The 24,448-nt window shown below is 41.7% G+C and overlaps 1 protein-coding gene across 3 annotated transcripts in view; it reads right to left on the bottom strand.

Annotated features, from left to right (window-relative positions):
* Positions 1-312: 312 nt before the first annotated feature.
* Positions 313-24,448, bottom strand: part of SAPCD1 (suppressor APC domain containing 1) — a 35,104-nt gene continuing 10,968 nt past the window's right edge. For 2 of the 3 annotated variants that reach the window (XM_089652506.1, XM_089652505.1), the window contains 4 exons: positions 13,774-13,908; positions 10,151-10,249; positions 8,095-8,178; positions 313-938 (listed from right to left, as the gene is read on the bottom strand). In XM_089652506.1, the coding sequence (XP_089508632.1) occupies positions 834-938; positions 8,095-8,178; positions 10,151-10,249; positions 13,774-13,908 (423 nt within the window). In that variant the 3' untranslated portion in view covers positions 313-833. Of the gene's footprint in view, positions 939-8,094; positions 8,179-10,150; positions 10,250-13,773; positions 13,909-18,377; positions 19,021-24,448 lie in introns of those variants that run through there. The other variant, XM_089652507.1, reaches the window with a different exon arrangement.

Here is a 24,448-nt window from a genome sequence, read left to right as displayed (position 1 = left end):
ATTATGCTTCTAAAGGCACCCTCCAGTGCTTGCACCACATGTCTGAAGACCTAGACACTTCTGCTGAAGGGGAGGATCAGCCATATTGAATATGACTTTCATCAGATCACATGACCAAGTGACTAGGCTTTCACACAAGTGGCCAGCGTTTGAGGAAATTTGGAGCCACATTTTCTGTAAGAAAGGCAATCATTTTAACCTTTTTATTACTCTTCACTTAATAGAAGCAAGACTGTGGTTTCTTTTGAATAGCTGCATACAGTATACTGTATGTGCACTTTATAGAGTACAAGACAGAAACTCAACATGTCATTGGTCAAAAAAGGCATATTCTTTAATGAGTGACGCATTGAGGTAATACTCAGTAAGTGTCTGTACAGCAAGGAAGTAATTCTCTGCATGACAGAGGCTAGAAGTAATACTCCATACAGGTCAGTTATTGTGGTCACTGGGAAAAAGAAAACAAGTCACTTGAGAGCTTAACACCATGCAGAGCTGTGAACATCACAAGTCCAGAACACAACAACTTAGCAAATCTTCATCCATACAAGATGCATTCTATGTGCTTTTTGTTCTAAAGGTGATGCTTGGAGGTTTCTTGGTCCAGTAGGAAGAGACCACCCACAGCGCAATAGTGAAAGTGGAAGACGTGTCATACCAAGGGCCACCTAAATCTCTGTTCTGCTTGTTATTATATAACTATATGTATAATATGCCCAGACTGTTCTTCCATCATGACATTTCCCATAGATTCAGACTTTCTTCTGAGCTTTTGCTGATGCCCTTTGAGAAAAAATGTTCCATGCCATGAGGAGGTTCTGTAAGACATGGCATTAGATGAATGTAGCTCTGTGTAGATGGCGATCCTCCAGTTCCCTGTATAGTGCTTCGTTCTCTCTCTGCAGCTTCCACATTCTCTCATTCTGTATCGATATCTCCTGGAAAGACACAAAGATCTGGTCTATGGTACCTATTCTGCCTGTTGGCCCTCTCTGACAGCTACAAACAAATCTTGCTTGGCAAGCTGGCAATTCTATCAGTTGCCATAGGGTCTGGTCTGTGTGACTTTCTGTGATCTGTGCATTCTCAATTGTCCCTGTGGGGTTGGTTTACTAAAACTGGAGAGTGTAGAATCTGGTGCAGCTATACATGGTAGCCAATCAGCTTCTAATTTCAGCTTGTTCAATGAAGCTTTGCCAAAAAAAACAAAACTGGAAGCTGATTGGTTTCTCTGCAGAGCTGTACTAGATTTTAGTAAATCAACCCCTGTATTTCTAAATACACTAATGCCAACTATTGACTGTACCAGTGAAAGAAATACCAGGGTCACTACTTTGGGGGAGGGGGCCCAAGGCAGTCTGCTGTTGGCTTGGAACTGCCCGACTGCTGCTACTGCTCAGGCAGCAGGGGGTGAGTCCGATGGTGGCAGTACAGATGCCCCAATCCCCAGCTAGAAAAATAGTGGCACAGGCTGCTGGCCTGGTATGAGTGGAGGAGGAGACAGTCCCAGGATCAGACTGATGTTTAATGGGTAGACCGGACTCCTCTGGCTTCTCCCTGCACTTCACCAGATAGACAGAGGCCACCTGCTGCAGGAAGTCATGCCCACAAGGAGCTGCACTAATCCAAAGGTAGAGTTGACATAGCAACATCCATCACAAACTGGACTGGGTTAATGTCAGGGCTGTGGCAGGGAGAGGGCGAGCAGGATGGAAATGGATTGGCCATGAGGTGGGTGGTTGCTCCTTATAACACCAACATAGTGGGAACAGTCTGGTCCACATGGTGTGGATCAATGACTCTCTGCAGGACACTCTGGAGGTACTATCTTGGTGCCTCCAGAGTGCTCTTTTACATCCTCCAGAGTACCCCCTTGGTACTAACGTAATACCTCCAGGGTTCCCCCTTAGTGCCTTCAGAGTGCCCCCTTACATCCTACTATACTAAGAAGGCACCAAGGGGGGACTCTAAAAGAGGATGTAAGGGGGCACTCTGAAGGCACTAAGGGGGACCTCTGGAGGAAGATTTCAGGGGGCACTCTGATGGATCTAAGTGGGCACTTCTAAGTTAGTAACACCAGAGTGCTCCCTTTCATTCTTCAAAGTGCCCCCTTAGTAGTACTAAGGGGGTACTTTGGAGGATGTAAGGGAACACTCTGGAGGCACAGATGTAAGTGGGTACTCTAGAGGCACAGATGTAAGGGGGCACTCTGGAGGATGTAAGGGAGCATTCTGGAGGCATATATGTAAGGCGGCACTTTGGAATCACTGATATAGAGGGGCACTGATTTGGGGGGCACTCTGGACGATGTAAGGTTGTGCTCTGGAGGATGTAAGAGGAACCCTGATTTTAGGGGGCACTGATGTAGGTGAATACTTGAGGATTTAGGGGTGTTTGGATGTAAGGTGGCACTCTGGGGACACAGATGTAAGGGGGTACTCTGATTTATAGGGGGAATGCAGGGGATTTTGATGTAAGGGGAGACTCTGATGTGAATGTAGTGCTCATCCTGACTGCTGCACTCCATATGTTGTTTTGTTTGTTACTTACTCCTGACCCTGCATTCTACAAATTATGCAGTACATAGACCTGACCAAGGTGTTTATTGTCTCAACAGTTGCTGGTTTTAAGGAAGTTCTTCTTTAAGGTATGCTCACAAAGACACCATTTTAATGAAATTTAAATATTTATTGCTTTAGTTTATAATAGTTTCTGTGATATTTTAGGCTGTCAGTAAAAATTGCACTGTCAGTAAATTTTTCATGCTTTGTCAGTAAAACAAAGTAATCGGGGTTGGCAAAACTAGATGGGAGTGAAGGGCCTTGGGATCAGTGGGAAGGGCCCCAGGCTTAGAGGGGGGTTCAGTGGGGTCCTTCATGATTTCTTGCACCGGGGCCCAGAAGGTTCTAGTTATACATCTGGACTGTACACATTGATTAACAACATTGCAAACCTGTCATGGAACCTGGCATAATTACTGTGATGTCAGTGATTGCATATGCAATTTTATGTCATGTTATTATTATAAAGATCAAATACATAGTGATCTTCCATGGCCTTCCTCCTGCAAGTTGACAACAGTTTAGCCTGCAGTGAAGTAACTGCGTGATCATGCTCTGCAGCTATGTACACAGAGGAGGAGAGTTATCAGAGTTTAGTAATAATCAGTAATTATTGATGGGCCGCACACAACTCTGTTTGGTTCATGATCGAACATTTGAACATAAAAGTTCGACCGCAAACTTCTAACAGAGGGGGACATTTCACTATCTTACTGCATCTGAGTATGTAGTAAGATACCGCACAGCTACTAAGAACATTCTTTATTGTTTCAGATGTCAGCGGGGTTTCCTGCTGACAGCTGAATGTAAAAAGAATTGCTGGCATTGTCCAGCATTAAAAAAAAACGCATGAGATTCCCCCCTCCTCCATGCCAAGTCTTTCGGGTCTGGTATGGATTTTGAGGGGAACCCCTACGCCAAAACTTTTAAAAAAATGGCATGGGTGTCCCTCCCAAAATCCATGTCAGACCCTTATTCCAGTATGCAACAAGGCAGGTCAGGGTGCCCTCCTCCCGAACTATACCAGGCCACATGCTCTCAACATGGGGGGGTGCTTTGGGACAGGGGGGGAAAAGGCCCTCTTCCCCACCACCATGGCCAGTGGTTGTGGAGATCTGCGGATGGGGGGCTTATTGGAATCTGGAAGCCCCCTTAACAAGGGGCCCCCAGATCCCACCTCCACCCATGTAAGTATGGGCTACATGTTACTGGTACCCATTAACAAAAAAAAGTATAGTGTAAAAATGGCAGGAGACTGTCTTTGACAAGTCCTTTAGTAAAAGCAAAAATGAAAAAAATGAAGTAGATCCAATGCTAATAACGATGTCTGCCGACACCGCCGCCAACCTGAAAGAAGAAAAGAAAAATGCTATGCTCTCAGCGCTGGCTCCCGCCATCTGACAGCTAAATAGTGTGATGATGTCACAATGGGCATGGTCACCCCCCCGTGATATCATCATGCACTTTGATTGGCCAAAGCAATGCACCTGATCTGGAGGCAGCAGGCAAACACACGAATGGCCGAGGCTCGAGTCAAACTAACGTTCGTTTCGAACATACAGCCCATATCAATAATATAATGTATACATACAAAAGATCAGTAATCCATACATTAACAAATTGATACAAAGAAGAGAAACCAGGAAGATCAAGGATGACCACCAGGTATTTGCAGAGCAATATATATATAATTTAAAACCAAAGTTTATTACAAAGAATTCTAAATAAAATTAATTTCACATAGTAATATAAAGGTTTCCTAATAAGTCTATGCATTTCATGAATTATCTGCTCCTCCAGGACTGTATTCTAGGACAAATGTATATTACATAGCAGTCTACATCTATAATCAAAAGATACAAATATTTTAAAAAGATATCATAAACAGCAAGTACAGCAGTTATTACAAATATCCGTATGCTACCACAGACATAATAATATTCTATTGTATCTGTGGTAGCATATGGATTTTTGTAATAACTGCTGTACTCACTGTTTATGATATACAGTACTTTGCAAAAGGTACAGGCAGGTCTCAACAAATGCTGTAAAGTAAGAATGCTTTAAGAATGCTTTAAAAAAATCTATATTATGTTTATTTTTTTATCAATTTACAAACTGCAAAGTGAGAGAAATCAATATTTGGTGTGACTACACTTTGGCTTCAAACCGACATCAATTCAATTAATCAAACTCTTTTGAAGACTTACAATGACACTGGAAATGCTGAGGGCTGTATACGCAGTGGTCAGCCAAGAAAACTTAATGCAGCTGATGAAAGACATCATGCTTACTTTCCTTTGACATTGGAAGATGTCCAGCAGTGCCATCAGCACAGAACTGGTGGAAACCAGTAGAACCCAGGTACACTCATCTACTGTACGGAGAAGTCTGACCAGAAGTGGTCTTCATGGAAGAATTGTGGCCAAAAAAAAACATACCTCTAATATTGAAACAAGACTAAGCGACTCAAATGTGTACAAAAACACAGGAACTGGAGTGCAGAAGATGGCAGTAGGTACTCTGGACTGATGAGTCAAAATTTTAGATATTTGAATGTAGCAGGAAGCAGTTTACTGGCCGGAGACCAGTACAATAATGAGTGTCTGCTGGCCACAGTGAAGTATGGTGGAGGTTCCTTGCAAGTTTGTGGCTCCATTTCTGCAAATGGAGTTGGAGACTTGGTCAGGGTCAATAGTATCCTCAATGCTGAGAAATACAGGCAGATACTTATCCATCATGCCAAACCATCAGGGGCACGTGTGATTGTCCCCAAATTTATTCTGCAGCAGGACAATGACCCCAAACATACAGCCAATGTCAATATCTTCAGCGTAACGAAGAACAGGGAGTCCTGGCAGGGATGGTAGTATTAGTATTCTTAACTTACAGCATTTTTTCACAACTGCCTTAAACATTTGCACAGTACTGTGTATTTAAAAAATATTGGAGCGTTTGATTATAGATGTAGACTGCTATGTAATATACATTTGTCCTAGAATACAGCCCTGAAGAAGTAGATCATCCTCACTAGACTTATTAGGATACCTTTGTATTGCTATATGAAAGTAGTGATTTTTAGAACTCTTTGTAATAAACATTGGTTTTCTATTATATATACACTATATTGCCCAAAGTATTGGGACAGCCCTCCAAACCATTGGATTCAGGTGTTCCATTAACCTACATGGCCACAGGTGTATAAAATCAAGCACCCAGGCATGCAGACTGCTTCTACAAGCATTTGTGAAAGAATGGGCCACTCTCAGGAGCTCAGTGAATTCAAGTGTGACACCGTGTTAGGTTGCCACTTGTGCATCTGTGAAATTTCCATGCTACTAAATATTCCACAGTCAACTATTAGTGGCATTATAACAAAGTGGAAGCAACTGGAAAAACAGCAACTCAGGCCATGAAAAATTACTCAGTAGGATCAGCGCATGCTGAAGCGCACAGTGCACAGAAGTCGCCAACTGTCTGCAGAGACAATAGCTAAAGACCTCCAAACTTCATGCGGCCTTCAGATTAGCACAACAACAGTGCGTAGACAGCTTCATGGAATGGGTTTCAATGGCCGAGCAGCTGGATCTAAGCCTTACATCACCAAGTGCAATGCAAAGCGTCAGATGCGGTGGTGTAAAGCACGCCGCCACTGAACTCTAGAGCAGTGAAGACGTGTTCTCTGAAGTGAAGAATCACGCTTCTGTGTCTGTCAATCTGATGGACACCAGGGTTTTCAGGAGAACGGTACTTGCCTGACTGCATTGTGCTAAGTGTTTGGTGGAGGTTGTATTATGGTGTGGGGTTGCGTTTCAGGGGTTGGGCTTGGCCCCTAAGTTCCAGTGAAGAGAACTTCTAAGCTGTCAGCATACCAAAATATTTAGGACAATTTCATGCTCCCAACTTTGTGGGAACAGTTTGGGGAAGGCCCCTTCCTGTTCCAACATGACTGCACACCAGTGCACACAGCAAGGTCCAAAAAAGACATGACTGAGCGAGTTTGGGGTGGAGGAACGTGACTGGCCTGCACAGAGTCCTGACCTCAACCTAATAGAATACCTTTGGGATGAATTAGAGTGAAGACTGCGGACAGGCCTTCTCGTCCGACATCAGTGCCTGACCTCACAAATGCTCTTCTGGAAGACTGGTCAAACATTTCCATAGGCACACTCCTAAAGCTTGTGGACAGCCTTCTCTGAACAGCTGCAAAGGGTGGGCCAACTCAATACTGAACTCTACGGACTAAGGCAGGCATCCCAATACTTTTGGCAATATAGTGTATATTAATGTGCAAATACTTAGTGGTCATCCTTTGAACTCCCTGGATTCTCTTTATGATTTGTATCAGGATTATCAATGTCACAGCTATTATCCTTCAGTGCCAGTCAGTGTTTTCTACATATTCCAATGGTGGTCCTTACATCAGGGGAAGTGACACAAGATGCCCTCATGGTTCCTGGCAGAAAGAAGACTTCAGTGGTCCCTTTGATTACAGGGGTACAAAACGGTATTTTGTGATGTTGTTATTATTATAACAATCCAGGGGCGGACTGACAACTCATGGGGCCCCGGGGCAATAGGGGATTATGGGGCCCCAGTGTCCTTGCCCACACCCAAAAAACCTATGAAAAAGCCAATGAAAGGTACCAGGGGCATCTCATGGGGCCCCCTACTGACCCTGGGCCCTCGGGCAGCGCCCAAGTGGCTAACTGGTCAGTCCGCCCCTGTAACAATCCTTATTTTCATGGATGTTAATGATAAAATGATTGCGGTACTCAGTTCTCCCATGTTTATTGAAGGAAAAGGCACTGTACCTTCATGGCCCCTGGGTATACTGCCACCACAGGCCATGAAACCACAGTGTTTGTCCTCCATTAAACAGTGGAGAAAAATACATGGTGATCCTGCCAGCATCTGGCATTCCTCCTGAAGGGTGACAATGTTATTTGGCCTGTAGTGAATTAATTGCTGCACTGTCACCCTGTGCAGCCGTATACACCACTTTGCTACAACTGATAACCTCCTCATTGCCAATTACAGTATCAAATGTATTCTGTGTCTTCCAATAGGGGCCTTGCATCAGAGGAAGTGATACAGGATGCCTTCTTGGATTCTGATGGATCCAAGCCCCTTTAATAATGTTACGGTGCAAAGAAAATAATTTCTTCATTGCTAAGAAGTGGTACGTTATGTTTTTAAAAAATGGATTGTGGTATGCCTGTATGGGGTTGAGTGACTTGGAACAACCAAATTGTTAGTTAAAAGGTGACTGACTTTAAAAGGAGGCCATTGTGTTCCCAGGTTCTAGCTCTGCCCTTTCCTGAAGTCTCACTCACAAACTAAAGCATAAAAGAGAGGATGCACAGTAAAGCATCATGTGGCAAGATGCTACAGTCCCACCAGTTATTAGCAGAATGCTGCATCTGGCTGCCATATAGATCACATAAAACTGAGATTACTGACTTCAATTGAAGAGTTTTCCCAGTATTACCACTTCAATGACGTCACTGACATCCTCACACATCATACTCACCCGTGTTAGCAGCTGGTTTTGATATCGCAGTGAGGTGATGGTATCAGAGTGTTTAGTGCTGTATGGGGACTGCCGCCGATGTCCCTTAATGGATAGAGAAGACACATCAAGAAATGAATAGAGAACATACAGTATATGACACATTGCTGTATTTTCCAAATTATAATAGATATATTGGATTGTATGTACTGCTCATTTTGTCCAGTTCTGATGCTGGACAAAGTGGATTAATTTTCCTGACATCAGAACAGTAAATAATGGATTAAAAACTAGATGCCTATTCACAACACTAAGATGCATGTGTTATTTGCTATAATTATCATTATGGACAGCAAAAATGACTGATACTTTAACTTGCCAAGCCTTCCTAGAAAAAAAGCACCTTGCTAACTTGACTTACCATAAGTTGAAAAAAAGATGAGTAGGGAAGAAAATATCAGTGGCCTCCACCTGTAAAGCCGTTCCTGTTTTGGGGGTCGTCTCATTGTTGCCCATCTAGTGCACCTGTTGTTAATTTCATTAACACTAAACAGCTGAAACCGATTAACAACCCCCTCTGCTACTTAAGTGATCAATATCCCAGGAGTTTAACTAACTTGATGCTATACACTGATAAAAAGTGTTCCTTTAATTTTTTTGAGCAGTGTAGAATAGCATGTTGTTAGAAAATGTGATATCTACAGCACAGCTCAACAGAACTGTAACACCAGAAGCATATATTAGATGAGGCAATCTAAGCCTCCAGATACTTTAACATTCCCTAGAGATGACCATTAAAACACAAACTTGAGCTATATAAAGAAAATGTGGAATATGTCAGAGAACCTGGTGACAGGGTCTCTTTAAAGGAGAACTTTGCCTTTAATTAAGCTGACCTTAAAATAAAGCCCAGCCCCCATTAGTGAGGGCAGCCTGGACTTGCCTTCAGTCCCAATCCAGTGATTTAACCACCCACAAGGACCTGAATAGCCCCATTCATTCCTATGGGGACAGCCATACTCTGAGCGGTCATTGAAGGCTACCATGAGAAGGGCTAGCCACTAGGATGAATAGGGAAACACCACCCATATGCAGAATGCAGAATAAAAGAGAGCTGGCCCGATACATATTGGTGGTAGAATTGCTAAATCGGGGTTGAAGGTAAGTATAAGCCCAGGCTACCTGCACTCAGGGGTGTATAGGGCTTTATTAAAGGTCCTTTAGAGTCCTAAAAAAAATTTCTGTGTATACATTGTAATTATATTTGTATATTGGAGTCAGTCATAATTTGAACAATACACATGCAGGCTTTACTGACTGTGCTTTGCTGGTCCTAGTATCTCAATATAAGACCAGCATACAGGGTCTGGCTGGAAATAAAAGACTTTTTGATGTCTTTAATGAAATAAAATGCCAACAATATTCATGGTGGTCAGAGACCATGAGTTTCTGGACTTAAGACTTTTTTTTTTTCTGCTGACGTGGTCTGTTGAATCATGTCATCAATATGTCAATTTTAACGATAGGTTTATTTTAAAGCAGTAGCACTAAATTACAGACACACGCACTAAATTGTTATATGTAGTAATTAGTAGATTTCACAAACAAGTTAATATTACTAAATAACTATTATTAAATAATGCCCTATTTTATTTTAAGTCTCCATTTGAAGATTTCATACATCAGCTACCTCAAACTTTCATAGCTTTCAAAATCTCTGCTTGCTCTGAAGAAGTATCATTGTCCAAACTGGACCAAATCACACCTGGTGACCATCTTATGGCTCTCGGACCACAGCAGTGGGAGAGTGGAATTTTAAAGAGAATCTAATGGCAATGATCTCTAGCAGTCTCATGTAACAAGTTTCTGGTCTCTGGCTGTTTCCTATATATGTTTCAAACCACATGGTCCAACATTTCCAACTGTTACCTTTTTAATATTCTACAGTCTCTGGCAGTCTTCTGTAGCATTCCTTATTCTGAATATTATGTGTGGTTCTTTGCTGATGTCAGGAGCTGCAATTGGCTATACCTTGTTAGGATGACCACCACTGATCTAGGGGTTTACAGATCCTTACCTTTTCTGGATAGGAAATTAGGTCATTCAAGAATTTGTTGACTTCCTGAATCTGTACCAAAAGAGCTGATCCAAGGAGGGGAGGAGGAGGCGCCTGATCCTAAGGCAAGAGACAACATGAGATAACTTGTACGCAGACACAATCCTTTTTTGTGGTAATGGATAAAACTCTGAATAGAAATACAGAGTATAGAAATAATTCAATTCTTGGTTGAACTTAGCAGGAACAGTGACGCTGACCCAACACAGTCAGTCTAGTGACCCAGCTTTACTCTACTACAGTTAAGCAACACTCTCAGGTCATCACACTTTCCCCAGCCAGTGACAGGACAAAGGAGCAGCAGCAGATTGATGAATTCATCTCTCTTGCTCTCTTTTCTTTCACATTAGCATTCAGGAGACTTGACTGGCCCCAAGTACTACTTCTCCCCTTTCCAGTCTGAATGTTGTGGCACAGGGACTTAGATGAGACTGAAAAGTCAACTTCAGGTATTTACACTAGGTACATTTAAGAATGAATGGGAGGTATTTCAAATGAAAATTAATACCTTTAACCACTTGCCCTCCAGAGGATTTACCCCCCATATTTTGCAATACGGCGCTGAGTTACTTTAACTGACAACTGCGTGGTCATGCAACGCTGTACATATTTTATTTTTTGCACTATAAACAAAAAACGACCAACAATGTTGAAAAAAAAAACTTTTGACTTTTTGCTATAAAACCTTTTCAGTAAAAAAATGCAAAAAATAAATTTTTGTCATAAATTTAGGCCAAAATGTATTCTGCTACATGTCTTTGCTAAAACAAAAAATCCCAATACGTGTATATTAAGCTGGTTTACGTCAAAAGTTATAGTGTCTACAAATCATGGTGTGTGTATATACAGAAATTTTTATTTTTATTTTTTTTATTCCAGTAATGGCGGTGTACAGTGACTTATAGCAGGACTGCAGTAGGCATTCTGACACTGGGGGGGAACTGACTAACTGCCACTGACATTCCAATGACACTAATCAGTGCTAATAAAGAGCACTGACACTTTACTAATGACACTGGCCAGGAAGGGGTTAACATCTGGGGTGATCAAAGGGTTAACTGTGTGCTATGTGCTGCTTTATATAATGTGTTGTGTGTGTTTTACCAGAGATAAATGCTGCTGTGTATATTTCTGCTGTGCAGAGAAATACACAGCAGCATGTTCTTCCTGGCAGGAGAGAGACCTGTGTTGTTTACACACAGGTTTCTCCCCTGTCAGTGTTACTCAGCGATTGCCGGGTGCCACTGTGGACTCTCCGGCTGGGACCCAGTGATTGACATCTGCAGCCATCAATGGTGGCTCAGGTAGGGCAGCATGCACACGTCCCCTACATGGAAATGTAAATCACGTGTATATATACGTAATTTTGCACAGCCCTGCTGCCCTGTAGCAGTATGTCTACTATAAGGGGACTGGCAAGTGGTTAATTAATACCAACATTTCTTTCTGATTTATTCATATCTGCCTGGAGTTCAGCTTTAACATGAATTTGTTGGTTAAAAAAGAACCCTTTAAGAGAAGTGATATAATAATTACCTGTCCAACTAGCCATGCCTCTGGTCTTCAATCTCTTGCAGAATTACACCAGCCAAAGGGTCCTCAGCAATCAACAAGTTTTTGAGTGTAGCACCCTCCAGGTTAGCTAGGTAAGATGGTTTTGGTTTTTTTGTTTTTTTAGACAGTGTAGCAGCCTGAGATGAGTCAGCCTGTGAGTGAGGTAGGAGTTCACCTCAGGACAGGTTAGGGAGGTTACGAAGGTCAGAGCTTCTGGAGCCCTCCCGCCTCTCCAGAAACCTAAGAGCTTTCTGGAGGAGGAGCGGAGGCTCAGATCTGTGTGCTTGAGGGACCTTGGCCAATCCCCTGGCAGGAGGCTGGGCATGGTGACCTTGGCAGCCCTTAAGTATCACAGAGCCTGGGACGAGTCAGGTCAGTGTCGGATGGAAGATGGACTGAGAGGAAGGCTTTAGTGAGGAGCCTGGGAGGGGGCCCTAGGGAGGGGACCCCACTTGCAGGCAGGATTCTGGAAGGGAGAATCTCCTCCGTCCCATCGTCTCCTTGGGAGGACAGCCTGTAAAGCATGGAAGGAGCCAGCCCAGCATAAGTCCTGAAGGCAGCCACCAACGGATCAAACAAACAGGGAAAGACAGAGTGAATACCCCTACACCCCCTGGATAAGATAAGGGGAGAGGGCGGTCAGGTGCAATACCCAACTAGTCTACATCAGGGACTGTTCTGAATCTACAGTTCTTGGGCCCCCTTGCCCAGGGATATCCTCAGGCAGCTGGGTGAAGAGGAGGATTCATCTGGGGTCTGAGGTACACCAAAGAGCTTTGGATGCTCTTAGAGAACAGACTATTTTTGTCCACATTTTTGTACATAGTTGCTCTAAGTTGTCCTCAAATTTACAGTTTCCTTGGGCATCCTGTATATTAATAAAACCAAGCTCAAGGACTGTTTACTGACTTCTGTGTGCAAAGTGTGGAAGAAAATACGTGTTGCCTGGTTGTGCAGAGCTTTAGGGAGACCCAAAACTCAGTGACCCCTAAGGGGATTGTGCTACATGAGTGTATTGGATGGCAGTGTTCCCTGCTTCGCACTGTTGTTCCACCCACAGGCTGCCCTACCACTTCTGTGTTCCAGCAGAACTAAGGACATAGCAACTGGCAGGTGCAAACACAGTGGAAGACGGAGGCACAGGGCTCAACCGGTAGTGTGTTGGATGCTGGAGATCATCAGATATATTAGACAGCAAAATTCAGAGTGGGATAGGTAAGTATTCTCTCTCTTATTTTACAGGCTGCTTTTTTATTTATTTTTTGAATGTTGCTCTTTCTGTTTGTTCATCATTATGTTCAGTACTATAAAATAACGTTCATTTTTTTACTTGCATTCCCACATTTTATGGACATTTCATTTTTACCATTAACAACAGGCACTGAGATCCAAGAAAGAGTAGTATTAAAATAATTGGGTTTCAGAGCTGCAATGTGCTATAGAAGCTAACAAAGGCTATGTGCATGATCTTTAGAGGCCTGCTTAACCATCCTACCAGTAGTGCACTACAATGATAAAGATATAGTGTAAATATGCCATTACACACTATGGAAATGATTGGTGTTACATAAAAAAATCAAAGTTGAACACATCAGTGTTGGATGATATTCGCTTAGTCATATCTGACACTCCGCAATTCTATGGGCACTGGTTCTGGAATGCTTAAGAGCCCTTTCCCCAGAATTTTCTTAGCAAGCTTTTTCATGCAAGGTAGGTCACTAGTTCTTCCCTCAACCCACACCAACTGCTCAGCTTGGAATAGGCTTGCAGAATGTGATAACACATATACATAGACAATTTGTACACACATATTAGGGCCAGACAAAAGCTAATTAAGCTATCAGCATGTGTTTGGCGTGTGGGAGCTGGAGTTTCCACAGAAAGAACATGCAAACTCCATGCAGATAATGTTCTGGAGGTAATTTAAAGGAAGGACCCTATTGCATAAAGCATCAGTACTAACCACTAAGCTACTGTGCTGCCCACATCAGTGTTAGTCCACAATGAAACAGGATTGGTGTGTACCCTACCAATGTGCACTGCCATTCCCTCTTCTGTTCTGCTTCATGTAGACGTTCCCGGTACCAATCCCGTGCTTTGTCCACCAGCTGAACTCCATCTAGCAGAGCATCTCTTTCCTGCTCCAGCTCCTTCATCCGGCGAAGCTGTAGGGGATAAATATCCAAAATACTTACTAAGAAATGGACTTTAATGTAGATGTAACCCCCAAATGGATTACATTTAGTTTGCTAAAGCACTATTATAAATAATTGCATTTTCTTTAATGAAATATAGTTTTCATCTCTTTTTCATCCTTTGTTGCATCTCACTGATGCTGATCTCCTGTGACAGGGTGGCAACACAGGAGCATAACTGGGACAGAGTGTTAGAATAGGAAGTGCTTGAACAATCATTTTCATGGTAGGACCACCAGGCATCATTATAATGAAAGCTGCTTTCAAATCATTGACATGACCTGGTTGGAGGTAGGCCCACTTTGAAGAAGAACTCCGCTGTAAATGTTTTTGTCCTTAGTTTAGGATAGAGCAAAATAGAGTTTTTTGTTTTTTTTTTGTTTCTTTTTCCCTGGTGATCCTACCAACCACACAATTCCTGTCCTTAGTTGGCTATGAGGGCTTGTTCACACCATGTCCATTGAGTTGCATTCATGTACATAGATCAATGCATGGACACATAGAAAACAATCATTTTCTATGTGAGTTGTTCACATTACACATGCACCATGTAAAAATGCAGCATGCATGCTTTTTACACAGTGCAACTAACCGTACCGAATTGCACCACTGAAAGTTGCAATGCACTGCAGTACATAGAGCTGAATCGTGTATCATTTTGTGACTGTTCAATAAAGTAAAAAAAAAAAAAGAAAGAAACCCATGCGTTACGTTGTTGCAATGCAGTCCACTGCCCCTACACAACATACACCACCACATGCGTGTTTTAGCATGCTGACTAGTGTGATCAAGCCTTCACTCCATTTTAGAATTGCTTATTGAAGTAGGATTAAGGAAAACAAAGGATTTTTACATCAACATCTGATCACTTTCTGTGATTTATGGCCCTTTTCATATTGTGGAAAGTATGAAACAAGGAATAAATAAACAAGACACACCGATAGCTAGCCTATATTTCTTGGAATCCATCCACCAGCAAGTGGGCATTGTGTCATGCATGATTGGGCACACGCGATTACTAGCACTGTACTGAGGAATGTTGAACCCATGTGGGAATCTTGTGATAAATATTTGTCATGCAGCCATGAATATAGCTCACTGCAAAATAATTCTAGCAGAGTAAGTCAGGGGTACAGTACAGTTTCCCTCTTGCCTGCTTCTGGGCTTTTATTATCCATATCCAACACCAATAAGCCACTGTGGAAGCAAAACTGTCTGATAGGACCCCACGTCTCTAAATTATTTAGAGGATAGCAATAAGTAAAAATGGTGTCAACAGGTCCAGACTCCATTATTGAAGCCTGTAGGCAAACAACCTTTGGGGCCCAAAGGGACATCACTCTGGCAGGATCTTCTTGAATTCACAGAACATCTTGTTTTACAGGTTCTAATCTGGTTTACAATGTTGTTACAATATATAAATACATTTATATAAGATGACTACATTTCTACAAAATATGTGTATGATAACTACACAGGGAAAAGCCGCCTCTATGTCTCTGCTGCCTATACACACAAGCCAGTGGAAAGTCAGGCTATTCAAGGTACCTGCAAACCACATTTACACTGTAATGTGACATTACCTTCATCTGTATGCTGGAGTGCCATTCATTATGAACAGTACCACATGCTCTAGGGCAAAACACCTGCACTAGAGTGCACCGCAATGCTCTACCATGCAGTCCTAAACAAGGTTCTGTTGTGCTTTTGGAAGTGACTAGGTGCGCTGACAGCCTATATAAGATTAATAGGCTGCCTTAATGGAAAAGGCATTTACACACTTGTAGGCAGGTGCAGTCACTTTTCTCCACTGCTGGTGGTGCTCATCCGCAGCAGTACTGCAGAGGGAGAGGAAGTCAAGAGGAACATATTCCTCTATGGTTTCCTGGGTCATTGGGGAAGTGATCCGGTTGAATATTGCCACCCCATGTGACACTGGTGGCCATCCTGGTTCAGGCAGAGTCTATTTAAGACCCTGGCTCCTGGGATTAATGCGCATTTTGCAAGTGGACAGGGTAGGGACAGGAACATGAATAGCAGTAGGGAAAAGTTTGGGATAAATAGGGACCAAATAGGGACCCGCTATCCTTCATAGGAATCCATCCTCATTGGGCTTAGATTGGCCAGTCCACAATACACCCTCAGAGACACACACTGTCGGTGTATCAGAACCTGCTCCACTCTGCATTTTGGCACAGAACTGTGAATGTTTCCAAGCTGGGAGCCTTTCTGCTGGGCTGTTTGTATCTTTGAGACGTTGTTTCTATACAAGTTTCTTAATTATAGCTGGACTTAATGTGTTTACTGCCGCTGCAGCATGCTTCACCCAACCACACACTGCACACATTTGAACCCAGCCTAATGCCTTACCAACAGTTTTGAATAATGATGAATAAATAAAAGTTAAGGCAGCCCGTAGATTAGGGGTTTTTTTGGGGTTCAACCAGCAGGGAGAATGAAAAAAACTGACTTGATTCTCCCATCCATGCACTCCATGTAGGTAGGGGAATCCTCCCTGCTGAGCTATTGTGTTCTGACAGCAGGCATTAGAATACACTGATTAGCACTGCCAGCTATAGCTGGAAGTGTTGATCAAGTGGGGAAAATCCGACAGGGCAGTTGCATAGACATCAGTCAGTAGATTGACTTCTATACAACCTCTCTGCCCACACATGGATTGAAATTCAGCCAGTTCCTGCTGAACTAGCCAAATTTCAATCCATGCTTTAAACTGGCCATACACTCAACCCAACAGGTAAAATTAAAAAAAACTAACAAATTGCTTCATCCACACAAATGAGGTGGATAGAAGAATCCCCCTGCCATGACACTGTACTGTGATAGTGGCACATGAAGCTATCATAATATACAATTCAGTGGCTGCAGCTGATTACAGCATGTCCCTTCTACAGAAATTGAAAAACTAATTGAACTGAATTGAAGGGCTAAAAAATTTAGCTACCCTGGGGAAAATGCTGCTCCAGGCTCCTTCAATTGCCAGCCATGCAACCAAACATCTAGGATTTTCAGTAATTTGGTCCTGCTGAAGGGAAGGAAGATCAGTACTCAGATTGACTGATTAGCATCTTTGGCAGGTATCACATGACCAAATGCCAAGACTTTTGGTAATGTGACTGGCATTGACTGCAATTGGGTGTAGCATTTTCTACAGGAGGAATAAAAATTCCATCACTTATTACTTTTGATTACAATGCAATCAACTTTAGATTTGTTTAGAAATCAATGAATTGACAATAAATAGTTTTTGAGTACTACACTTTAAAACTCTATATAAAATTATTTTTGTGACCCTTCCGGTTGCTTCTTTTGTGTTTTTTGACAGAAAAATCAGTTCAAAAAATTTAAAAGGAACACATTGGTCAGTTTTTAAGCAACAAATGAAAATAAAAATCATACAATGAAGTGAACAGATTGTAACATGTTTCCACCAATACAATCACCTTTGTTATGTGTGGCTGGAAAACTATGGAGAAGGAAATGTTTGTTTTCTTGTATTTTGTTTTCATGTATTATAATGTGCTCTAGAAGGATGACAGCTGCAAGGAGGATGTACAGTAAGTGCCAAGATCACACATCACTTTTCACATCTTATTGTTCTGCATTCTGTCCATACTGTGACATTTACAACCTAGCATCACCTGATAACACTATGGGGTGGATTCAGGAAAAACTAGTCACTTTACTTGCAGCTTTTGTCAACAACAACCAAACCCATCATTTTCTTTACTGTACAATCCAGAAGACAAATACAGCAGAGTCACCACTGTGTGTCACATAAACACAGACCGAGTGTCACAACCCCGCCGAGGATTAACAGATTACAGCATGTGTATGTGGGGGGTCATTGCCTGGAGGACAAGAGAGACAATACTGCAACATACATAGATAGATAGATCTAGATATACTAATTTTTGATATGACGATTTTGTATAGATAGATAAATAAAAATAGATATACTGATTTTTGATATGACCATTTTGTAAAGATAGATAGATAGACAGACTGATGTAAAAAAGTGAAAGGAACACAAGGGTGCGACTATACTCAAATAGATAGAGGGATAAAAATAGATATGTAATGATAAAAAAGATATATATACTGATTATCAAACTTGTCAAGTAAGAGAGATAGATAGATAGATATTCTGATTGTTAGATAGATATGACAAAGTTGTGAAGGTGGAAAGAAAGAAATGTAAGAAAGTTGATAGAGAGATAGATCGATCTGGATGGAAAGCTACATATATAAATGGACAGATGGACAGACAAACAGTTACAGGGTAAATACAGAGATAGTCTGACCAATAGATTTGGGAAAGCTGACAAGATAGATAGATAGATAGATAGATAGATAGGCAGTGTGTTAGGCACACATACATAAACCCCCCCCAATCACATGACCCGATCCTATAGACTCACCCACAGGTAGAAGGTCAAGGCCTCTCGGCTGCTGTGAAGCGGAAGGATGAGGATGGTATAGGCAGCGTGCACAGCCATACATACCGTGTGTGGGGTACAGAGTTCAGGACCTCCAACACATGTAGCTCAATGTTTTGCAGGTGTCTGTGTACACATGTATAGGTTCATTCAGTATTGCTCTCATGGAGGGGTGGAAGTGGATGCATGCATATTTCTGAGTGTATGTACATGTGTGTGCATACGTGTTTGTGAGTGGCTATGCTTTGTACATGTGGCTGTATAGCAGTGGGTGTGTACATGTAGTCCCTGTGAAGTGCTAGGCGTGTCAGTGTATATACCTGTCTATAGCTCCCAGGCCCCCCTCCTCCCTGCCTCTATTCTGCTCAGACTTCTTGCCACTGGCTGTCACTTCTCTCCCCCTCTCTCTGGCCCCCTTTTAATCCTCTTCTCTTCCTCTGTTGCCTTCTGTTCCTTACCAGAGACCCCACTTTTCTCTCCTGCACTCCATCCCCTGGTATTCTGCCTCCCTGGCTATTTGGCTCCACCTGTAACTAGTTCTGATGCTCTCTCCCTGGCTGACCCCCTCTCTGGAACCCTCTCCAATTTCTGTGCTGAGCCGCACAGACTTGTCCTCCTGTTGTTCCCAAATAGCAGCCCTGTGTGAATAGTGAAGTTATGCGGCCAGAGCTGACACTCCCTCATCGCCCGCTCTTTCCCACCCCTCCTTTATCTGTTCAGAGCTCTTGCAGTCCCTCTCACCCACCCTGTCCTCTTCTGTCTTTATTTCACTTTGCAAGGAGGAAGCAAAATAAATGAGACATGAGAAAGCGGAGAGAAATATGGAATGCAGGTGAAGCGACATGGATGGCACAGGCCCCAGTGCATACAAACAGGTTGGGCACCTCTTTGATGGCCATCATAGCTATGTCCTCTTGGCATTCCTCCATTGTGCCAACAAGTACAACACCGCCTGTTGTCTCTGATCACCATTCACCTCCATGTTTACTCCATTAGGGCCCTTACATGGTCAAAACTATGACATTGGCAGCAATGAATCCAGTACCTGCTATACAAACACAGAAGAGTGCTGGTAGAAAGAGGTCAAGTGATCAGTCAAGGCTGACCGTTTTTGATATTTTATTGTTTTTGTACCTTTTTGAGTTAGATTTATGTTTGTCTTAAGCACGTGTACATTTAATTACTGTTGACTAACAAACTACCTCTGCTGGAAGTCTGTTCCAAGAATCAGCTATACTTTTGGTAAAATAAAAAAAAGAATAGATTCCTTCATCCACACTATACAGCTCGAATGGAAAAAATTCCTACTTTGCCTCGATAGCTGTCAAAATATCCAAACAGCAGCTGCATCTGATTGGATATATTTTTCAGACAAGGGATGTCGATCTGGAGATGGCCAATAGGGCCACTCACTCTGCATATGGGGTACCTTTTTACATGTGTGCACGCTCATCAATGCCTGGGACGAGGCAGGGACTGCTTTCACATGAGGATCAAACATTATGGCGGTTCCCTGATTTTAAAAATGTGTGCAGAAATTAATTACACAGAGTCCCTCTGTAGAATGCTACCCTGTGTCACTACACACACTTCTCCTCTGTATATTGCATTTAGGAGGGACACTGCTGAGCTTATGCCCTCTCCACCAGTCCAGCATACATCTGTATCCTTACTACCAGTGACAGGATGGGGTCCCACCGTGCACATAGCACAACCTCATGCATGTCCTTATTTAACTCTTTCCTCTCATCTCATACCAAGCGGCAAAGCTGTGGGTCTATAATGCGGGTTCGGTCCCAATACCTTTAGGTTTCCAACTGCTGGGGAGGGAGCCATATCACCAACCCGTTCGCTACCAGAGAACCCTCTGCCATAACAGGTACCACGCTTAATGACCGTCTGCAATGTATCTTATTCTAGTTCTTGAACTGTGTTCCTCATCCTGCTTGTTTTGCTGAGTAAACCTTTAGTAGTGGCTTTGCTTCGTACCCCACGTGTGCTTTACTGACCTTGTTCTTTCATACACCAGAAACTATCACTCAAAACAGCCTATGAAAAAGGTACCAGAGGCATCTCATGGGGCCCCCTACTGTCCCCGGGCCCTCGGGCAGTGCCCGAGTTTCCAAATGGTCAGTCCGCCCCTGCTTCAGACCAGGCTTGAACAGTTGATGCAACTTTACTGGACAGTTTTGATCTAAAATACACTCCAGTGCAACATTTTCCTAACTGACTAAGTTAGGCTGCCCAGGCGTACCTCAGCAAGGTGATAGTCCATTATTGGCATTCTCCAAGGCTTGGCAGTTATCCGGCCTTCTGATGTCTTCCAGCGGGCTGCTGGGTGCAGCAATCCCTGTCAGTGTTCCATGGTGCTCACAGTATCTCTGGGAGTAGGCCCTAAGAGCCTGGCCTTCCCCCTATATATATCACTGGGTAAAAGGACAGGGCCCAAAAAAGCTCAGGAACTGAGGTGCTAACAGTTAACCCCTTACCTTGCTTGGGCAAGCCAACTTCCTAACTAACACACTGCAGGCAACCTGCTTACACGCCCATAATTTTGAGCAGTTCATTATGAACCAGCAGAATTTTGATCAGTGTATGATCAACATAAACATATACAGGAATCAGGACTTCCTTCTTCCTGGTGGTTAAACCTTGTGATAACTAAAGATCCATATAGAGAAATTAGGCCTTTCGTTCCTTCTGTTGGTAATCCCTCTATTAATATCTAAACATTTATATAGAGGATCCATGACCTCCTCCTTCTTGTTGCTGTTATGCTTCTAGTGATAACTAAAGATCTATAAAGTATATGGGAATCAGGACCTCCTTCCTCCTGATGGTGATCCATCCAGTGATGAACCCCAAAATCACGTTCCCTTGAAACAGACCTAAACCTAAAATCCAATGCATTGTCATAGCTCCCAACTGTAACTGATTTCGAATGACAGTCCCTATGTCTCTCCCTCCTCCTCATTTGGGTCTGATGTATACAGTTGTATATAAAATGCACTATTTACTGTATCTATCAAAAAGCGTTTTACAGTGCTAAACCTTTCATCCAATTTCTAAATTGATGCATTTGTAAATTTCACAAGCCAATATGAAGGAATAGTATTGGTAAAAAAGCACTTGTTGGTTTAACCAATCTTTTTTTTATATATGTATATATAATTCTCCTTTAAGGGGGGCATGGCAGTGGAGGTGTCCTGTGCCTACACACTTTTGCTAATAGGCGTCCCTGTTCCCATCTCAGAAAGCTGGGAGGTATACAATGATATATTAAAATCCTGCAAATCAGTTAAGAAACTGTTAAAAAATGAACCTGTTGCTTCCATTGGAATTTGAAATAATTAAATAAATATTCCACACTCATAAGAAATGTTATGAAACACCACCCTAGCAGCTGTACAAATATCACAAAAATATTCAAAAATGAATACCAATATACAGCACTATAAATAAAAAATAAAACCCTATAAAATCCAAAATCATTATTCCAAACAATGGTATATTGATAATCATCCGGCAAAATAAATGATGAGTGTGTATATTGATAACACATATCTACTAATAAACTGTGCACACAAAAAAACACATTAAGGTCAAAATAACAAAAATTTGTTGTGTAAAAACAAATGATCTTTCAGTGATAAATCATAAAAGTTCATCACTGGTATACAACACATGTGTGTTTACCATTTTTATTTATTTGAATATTTAGAGACTCTTGAGGAAGCCTTGACATTTAGGGGTTTATTTACTAAAGCTGGAGAGTGCAAAATCAGACTCACTTCTGCATAGAAACCAATCAGTTTCCAGGTTTCATTGCCAAAGCTTCACTGAACAAGCTGAGGTTAGAAGCTGATTGGTTTCTATGCAGAAGGGAGTCTGATATTGGACTCTCCAGCTTTAGTAAATAAACCCCTTAGGGTTAGCCTCCTTTCTCTTATAGGCTTCCTGTTGAACTATATGCTTTGCTCAGGGTGTGCAGACTTTTTCTAATTATTACTGTATATTACTCATTTTACTGGTTGATCAGTTTACATTGTATGGGATAATTATTTATACTTAAATTTGATATATATATAAATTGTATTCTTTTTCTTAATATAGTCAAGTGCTGTATATTGGTATTTTTAAAACCTTGAATTTGGATCCTTCACTCCTCCCCCGATCTGGTCATCTGGTCTGTACAGAGGGAGTTTAGGGGCAGACCAATTAGCAACTGATAATAGATTGTAGTAATAAGAGCAAAAAGCTATTTTTTTAGCAGTTTCCCAACATTTTCATAAATAATTTTCACTGAAAACTAAACCCCTTTAGACATCATTATGGAGGTTCTCTGGAGTGGGGTCCAATTAATTCACAGTGGACTAGATAATAGTCAGAAAAGTCTGCACACCCTTAATAAAACATAATTCAATGTAAAACATATAACAGAAGGGGTGCTAAAACTAAATACAGAGACTTCCATGGGAGTTTCATACAATCCAGTAAATAAAAATGATAAAGACAGCACATCACAATAGGGTTTAAATAGTTATAAAAATCATCAATAATGTACAACACGATACATAAAAACATCTGACCAAAAAAGGCATCCCAAGATACCAAGCTACACTAGACAAAATGTATCTAACATGGGCTATAAGTAAATAATGTAATACATCCTTTCAGCTGGGAAGCATTAGATCCACATAAAGATTATGCCAGGGCATACAGATACTAGTAGCATAAAAAGGACACCTGGTACTGATGGGGATAGAAGACAATGCTTTAGGGCACAACATCTTTCTGTACCTGTAAATGCTGCCTTCCCCACCCATTTGTATTGGGTGTCATTCTGGCATATTGGCATAATCTTTATATGGATATTATGCTTCCCATCTGATATGATGTATTGCATTATATAGGTATAGCCCATGATAAATACATTTTGTCTAGTGTAGTTTGGTAGCTTGGGATGGCCTTTTTTGGTTGGATGCATTTATGTATGTTGTTGTACATAATTAATGACTTACAAATATAACCATTGGAACACTATTGTGGCATGCCTGCTTTATGATTTTTGTTTTTACTAGACTTCTAGGTGATTTCCTTTGCTTCCTTCTGGGAGTCCCCAATCACCTTTGTGATCTTGTTCACACGCAATGTCACTCTGGTTAAAGCATAACTTCAGCTGCAACTTTTAGTTTTCTTTGAAAAAGATAAGAAAAGGTTAGCAACTGTGTTGGGTTTCTACTGTTGTCTATGTCCCTGCAAAGGGATATAGAAATTTCTCCAACCCCTGTGCACGACTACAAATGCAATATTAAATTGTGTGGGCTGGTCATACACAGACATAAATGGGGGTTTCTGATTGATTGAGTGTTTGCGCCAACAGGTGCAAGACCCCTCCCTGCTTCTTCTTGATAGCACAACAACCCACCTGCTTGTAGCTCTTTGCCTCCACCATATTGTGCCAAACGCCATGACATAGGCCTTTTTCAGAAGATGGTATTACCCAATCACATCACATAAACATGCCATCCGGGTCACTTGACATCAATAGATAAAAATATACATAGTAGCAGGTGTTCAAGGATGACCCATCAGTATACCATTACATAGCACTCACAGGTTCTAAAACAAGTTATATTTTATTACAAAGCATTTTAAAAACATACAAAAGGGGCAGAACAGAGAAAAAAAACCATCAATAAAATAAAATAAGCATATTCTCAAAAACATATTCCCCGTTAGTAGTTTTGTTTCTGCCTCCCCATAGTGCGTATTCTAATTTTTTTTAATTCCTTTCTCTCTCTTCTGCCCCCTTTTTTTTTTTCTTGTGTTATTGTCTTCTTCCCAACAGGACGGAATACTTTGCTTGTCTATATTTACAAGTAAATTGGAATGTATTTGTTCATATAGACCCTATGTGGATTTGTGCACTTGACATATCTATGTGTATTTATTGTTATAGATAAATTACTGATAAATAGCACTTTATCATATGAAGAAGTATGGACTTCTGAGGAAACGGTAGTGGAATGCATCGAATACCCCAATCCATG

The sequence above is a fragment of the Staurois parvus genome, unplaced genomic scaffold (genome assembly GCF_062004578.1).
Source record: "Staurois parvus isolate SC_StPar_1 unplaced genomic scaffold, SC_StPar_1.0 ptg000684l, whole genome shotgun sequence".
In the NCBI taxonomy this organism is placed as follows: Eukaryota; Metazoa; Chordata; class Amphibia; order Anura; family Ranidae; genus Staurois; species Staurois parvus.
This window is presented reverse-complemented; position numbering and strand designations above follow the sequence as displayed.